The sequence below is a fragment of the Pistacia vera genome, unplaced genomic scaffold (assembly GCF_008641045.1).
Source record: "Pistacia vera cultivar Batoury unplaced genomic scaffold, PisVer_v2 Contig2, whole genome shotgun sequence".
In the NCBI taxonomy this organism is placed as follows: Eukaryota; Viridiplantae; Streptophyta; class Magnoliopsida; order Sapindales; family Anacardiaceae; genus Pistacia; species Pistacia vera.
In genome coordinates this window covers 154,499-160,200 of record NW_022196001.1, presented here as the reverse complement: position 1 = coordinate 160,200, position 5,702 = coordinate 154,499, and the positions used below count along the sequence as shown (strand labels likewise).

The 5,702-nt window shown below is 35.8% G+C and overlaps 1 protein-coding gene across 1 annotated transcript; it reads right to left on the bottom strand.

The window, feature by feature from the left end:
- Positions 1-3,250: 3,250 nt before the first annotated feature.
- On the bottom strand, positions 3,251-3,785 carry LOC116128352 (BURP domain-containing protein BNM2C-like). The gene is made up of 2 exons (XM_031414065.1): positions 3,712-3,785; positions 3,251-3,568 (listed from the first exon to the last, which is right to left on the bottom strand). The coding sequence occupies exons 1-2, from the start codon at positions 3,769-3,771 to the stop codon at positions 3,251-3,253; spliced, it is 378 nt and encodes a 125-aa protein (XP_031269925.1). The 5' UTR covers positions 3,772-3,785.
- Between the last annotated feature and the right edge of the window lie 1,917 nt (positions 3,786-5,702).

The following is a 5,702-nucleotide window of genomic DNA, read 5'->3' as shown; positions in this document are numbered from 1 at the left end:
ATCACTATAAGTATTAATGCCATATCTGGTTCGAAATGCAGTCTTGGGAATAACCTTGTCAGCGCTCTCACTTGATGGTAGCTGACCGAAGATCAATCTGGAAAACATCGAAGCTCACTTTAACTGATTAAACAAGTCATCAATCTTGGCAATAGATACTCGTTTTTCACCGTCACCTTATTGAACTCCCTATAATCAATACACATTCTCATCGAACCATCTTTTTTTGACAAATAAAATAGGAGCTCCCATGGAGAATGACTGGGTCGAATGAAACCTTTATCTAACAACTCCTGAAGCTGTTCTTAAATCTTGTAACTCTGCTGGAGTCATTATATACGGGGCTTTAGATATTGGTGCTATATTAAGAGCTAATTCTATACAAAACTCAATTCCCTTTCTGGAGGAAGTCTGGCAAATCTTCTGGAAATACATCTTGAATTCGTACTATGGGTACATCCCAAACACTAAAGTCTGGAAACTTTTCTTATTCACCACATAGTATAGTACCCTGTACAAACCTTCCTATTCATCTTCATTGCCTCTTCATACACTTATCATCAGGCTGTGCAGATGACCTTCCAAAGGTGAAACTATCTCCAGCATCTAAGTTAAACCGGCCTTCTTTTTCCGACATCTATCAATACTCCATATTTGCTCAGGAAGTCCATTCCCAAAATCATATCAAAATTAGGCATATCAAAAACAATCAAATCAACATTCAACTCATGCCCACAATCACTATAGTTTCCCCTATTAACAAACTTATCAGCAAAATAATTCTCCTCATTAGGCATCTCAATTTTAACAAAGCATGTTTACTTACTAGGCGCTCAACCTAATCTTTTATAAATACCATATGAGATAAAAGAATGGGTAGCCCAGAATCAATCAGTACATATAAAGAGGTAGAGTGGAATTGTAACTGACCAGTAATGCAGAGGATTGGCTTCGGCTTCTTTCTAAGCCACTGAGTAAACTCTGGCAATCGAACCTCCAACAGTGTGAAGGGAAGTAGTGCTTGAGTAACTTACAGTCCTTTGCCATGTGTCCCAATTGTTTACATTTGAAACCCAAATTGGTCCCTAATAGACAATTCCCTTTATGCTGCCTACACATTTTTATAAGGGGAAGATTACTTTTTTGTGTTGTTGTGGAGTCCTTTATTCTTGCCACCCCTCTTTGAAATCCTTGTTGAAACTTTCTTTACCTTTGTCTCTGGGGGCTTGAGTGGAATCCCCACTTCAACTTTCTAAATGCTATATGGCCTGAACTAGAACAACCAATCACCAACTTGAGGTTCTCCATCCGCCTCTCCTTGTTCACATAAATCTCTGCTCTAATGCCCGTTCCAGGGCCTCAAGTCTGGGGAGGCTGACCACTCGCTATAACAATTTGGGCAATTTTTGGGTGTAGTCCATTAATAAATCTCTCTAATCGGCACCATTGATACTCACCATAGTAGGAGCAAAAGGGCTAAGGAGTTGAACATTGTAGCATTCTCTAATAGTATGTTACCTTACTTCAATTCGTGAACTCTTGAATCTTACGGATAAAATGTCGCCGACTGGTATTTGCTTCAAATAGCCTTTTAAATTCATTCCAAGAAAGAGCACTCGTCACATAGGTATGCTCCCATTAGCTTCCACCAAACCCGGGCATCTCTCTCAACAAATAGAAACCATGGCGGAATTTTTCCTAGTCACTCATGGGAAACAAGGCCATTGCCCGTTCGACAGTCTCAACCACTCTTCTGTCACCGCCGGATCATTTGAACCAATGAACTCTGGAGGGTGGTGCTTTTGAGAATGATTATAGATTGGTTCTACTTGTCTAGAAGTTGTAGCACCCATCAGCAAACTGATGATATAGAGGTGGAACTGGTATTTGGAACTAAGGCTGAACTATGGAGCTGAGAGATTAGCATTCACTTGGTTACTTATACTCGCCGGGATAACCCTCCTAAAGGCTCAGTAATGGCTGCCTGAATCATCTTGTTGATGTAGCCTCATCCAAAATAGAAGCATTTGGGTAGACGTAGTGGTCCACTATTAAGGGGCGCGCTGGTAGTTGGTGCTACTGGTCACTAGTGCCTACTCATTAACATTCTCTTGCCCCTCTATTAACTTTTCGTGGACGCCTGTAGCCATACCCTTTACTCACACAAATTTCAATCAACATTAGTAATTCTATTCACTAAACAAGTAAAGAAAAATATACAGCAATCGGTGGTGAGAGTATTTGGGGACGCATGAGGATGACACTTCATTACTTACAAACACCCCTTTCCATCATCAGTTAAATAAAAATAACATAAAAATTCAATCAAAAACTCATTTCAAATGCCAAAACCGTGTCTGATACCCACTGTAAAAACCTCCCTAGTCGGGTATTTCCTAAGTATCCCTGGCCATTGAGAACGTAGAAAATGCAGCCTAGGAAAGAAGTTATTTTAAATCCTATTTAAAGAAAAAACTTGTAGTTTTTATATATATTATTATAATATATATATATATATATATATAATATATATAAATTTAATTCTAAACTATAATAAGTTCATGTATAAGTCAAAAAATATAGTTTCCTTCTGGAGTAAATTATGAAATCCATAGAATACTACTAGAACATACACACTTTACAAAATTACATAGCAATTTGATTCTTTATTAATACAACAATTTACTCTATTATAGAACATGGACATATTTACTGCATTCTGAAATATGAACATAATTACTACACTAAATATTAGCAAAACATTCAAAGTCATCATTAAAACACTCTCTGCTCAAGCATCCCTCGAATCCTCCCCCAACTTCATGTTAATCCTTACCTGCGCAAACATTTTAAAACATTTCGTGGGGTGAGCGCCAATCACCAGTAAGGAATATGACCATTTATAAACTATAAGGTTCATTATACAAGTATATTACTTAGGACCTTACCTACTACAAACATGACTTCATTCTTTGACATAACAAGTTCATAAAACATATCATACACTTTGGGCTTTTCTCATAACATAAGTCATAACATAACCATACATAATATAACTATGAAAATATATACTATGAAATATCATGTACATGGCATGCTTATTTCTTTGTCTTATACTTGATGGTTTCATTAGTCTTGTTATCCGACGGATTCATTTGAACCATTACCTTGTCTTGTCGTCACCTCAGGACTCATGGTTTCCATAAGAATTCATTTCTCTGATATTGGTTTATACTCAAGAGTTAACATTTCATAAATTTTCATAATGAGTTGAGTCTTTTGAAAAGGAGAAGTGTTTTAGAAGGAATGGAAGCTGTTCCAGTGAAAATGGAATTGAATCAGCTTCTTCTCTAGGCAACAAATGAGGGAAAACATTTGAAAGCTCATTCACGCGGAAATAGATGGGCATAGTGATCCCTTTTTTGAGATCTTTCATGGTGAAGAACACCATAGATGAAGGATCCATGTGGGATGACTGATGAGCATGAACATGATGAAGGGCATCATGGTTATGGCCTATTTGCGAGAGTATATCAGTCATCTCCTTGGCACCACTTCTGTAAGCACTCTGTGAAACAGTTTTCCCATTCTTAGCATAAACTTGGATGAATGATCAATAAAACAATTTCTAATATTTAAAAAAAAAAATCAAGATTTTGAGTTTCATGTCTTAATAACAAGCCAATTCCATGCAGTTTGAAGATTAATTACCATAAAAAGAAGAAGACACAGGAAGACGTTCCAAGCTGCAAATCCTAAACCCATCTTCATCGTATTCCTTGCTTTAGTTAACAAGTAAATCAGAAATAGATGAGATTGTATATATATGGAGCAAAGAACTGAAGTGTTTTATGCAGTCAAGAAAAAGTTACCTTCACGCTAATATCCATATATTTTAGGTTGTTGTCGGCATTAATTTCACTATTATTAACCAAAGACAAATTAGAAAAGAAAAATGTGCGAATGGATAATTAATGTAGAGACAAAGAAGAAGGTGTGAATGAGTTTCAATTAATGTTTACATGTTCTTTTTATTGTAGTCTAATTTTAACCATATAGTATTTGAATCCATTTGGTATTTGAGCTGAGAAAACTTTCATGCAAATTCTGAAGGTAAAATCTCTATGTTCAACCATCACTGGGTGACTTGATGGTAAAAGAGTAAAAGAGGATCTAACATGATCTATCAAATTCGAGTTCCCTTGATAGTAAAAAAGCAAGAGGAGGATGTATCATGGTCTCCCAAGTTCAAGTCCTCGGGATGGTAAAAGAGCAAGGAGAGGATCTAATATATGGTCTTCCAAGTTCGATTCCCCATGACCCCTAATAGGGGTGGCATTGGAGCTCTTACTTGGCCGATAGTTCTAGGGTTCTGGGGGATTAGTTGAGGTGCATGCAAGCATGGTTCAGACACCCCCGATCATTAAAAAAAAAAAAAAATCTATATTCTTTAATTCATTCATGGCTAGCTAGATGAGAAACAGAGAGATAGAGAGAGACCATTAAGTTCAATTCATCACATAGTATGATCCAAAGTTGATTATCCAAAGTTCTTAACTGTAGCAATTTATTTATTTATTATTGATTTGGGGCTTAAAAAGAGTTTGGATGGGGTTTAAATAACACCACTCATAATTAAAACAACAAGTTTTTATGATTATCACAACCTTCTCGTTAGGGTTTGATAACCTTAGGATTCGTAGGTTTTTTTTTTTTTTTTTTTTTGATAACTAGGGTGTCCGGATCAGCTTGCGTACACTTTAACTAATCCTCCCAGTCCATTAAACACTCTACAAACCCAAAAGACTAAGTCACAGTATGATAGGTGGCGCCAAAATTTGAACCCAAAAACCCAAGGAAATGAGCAAACCTCTTTGACCGTCAAGCCAATCCCTTGGGTTTATGATCTGTAATTCTATGTGCCTAATTGCTATCCCTACGTGAGAGAGCTTAAGACATCTTAATTTGTTTACCATCCTGTAACTAAACATGAGGATATTTCATCAACACCACATAATGTATTTTACATCGGCATCATCATGAGGTGGATGAACACTCATTTAAAATGAAACTTTGTCTAAGGATCTTAAAAATCCTCGTAAAATATTTATTTACTTAAAGTCAAAATGGTAGAATAATTCTTTTTGTTTTAATATGAATTTAGTCTCGTATGCTTGCTTTCAACATGCCCCTTGACTTCCGTGACCTTGAGATATAGACAGGCTCTAATGTGGGCTTGGATGTCTCAAATAACTGAAAAAAGAAAAAAAGAAATGTGCCCCTTGACAATGAACCAAGAATTAAAGATGTAAAAGTTAATAAAAGATGGACCAAGATTATAAAGTAAAGACCCATAATTAATGAATCGATCTTTCAAGGACATGGTAAGAATGAAATTAATATGCTAGAAAACAAAAGAATTAATTAACTATATATTCATCTCTCAAAAGATACCCCGTTAAACATAAAACAAAGTTCATAAATATAATATTTGAATAACAAAATATATAATAATATCAAGAAAAAATAAGTGGAAGCATGAGTTTCATATGCCTTCACAGCCCTGACCCTATTGCGGTAAGATATTCAGGGAAAAATAGAAATAAACAAATAATTAACACATGCTTTCATATCATAATAAACAAATATTTAGGGTAAGTTGTCTCGGTCGATGATCTTCTTTACAAGATCATGTATGGTCC

Coding starts and splice junctions, on each gene's coding strand:
- LOC116128352 (XM_031414065.1), bottom strand. CDS start 3,771: ATGAAGATGGGTTTAGGATTTGCAGCTTGGAACGTCTTCCTGTGTCTT. Junction 3,569..3,711: donor TGTGTCTTCTTCTTTTTATG/GTAATTAATCTT, acceptor ACTGTTTCACAG/AGTGCTTACAGAAGTGGTGC.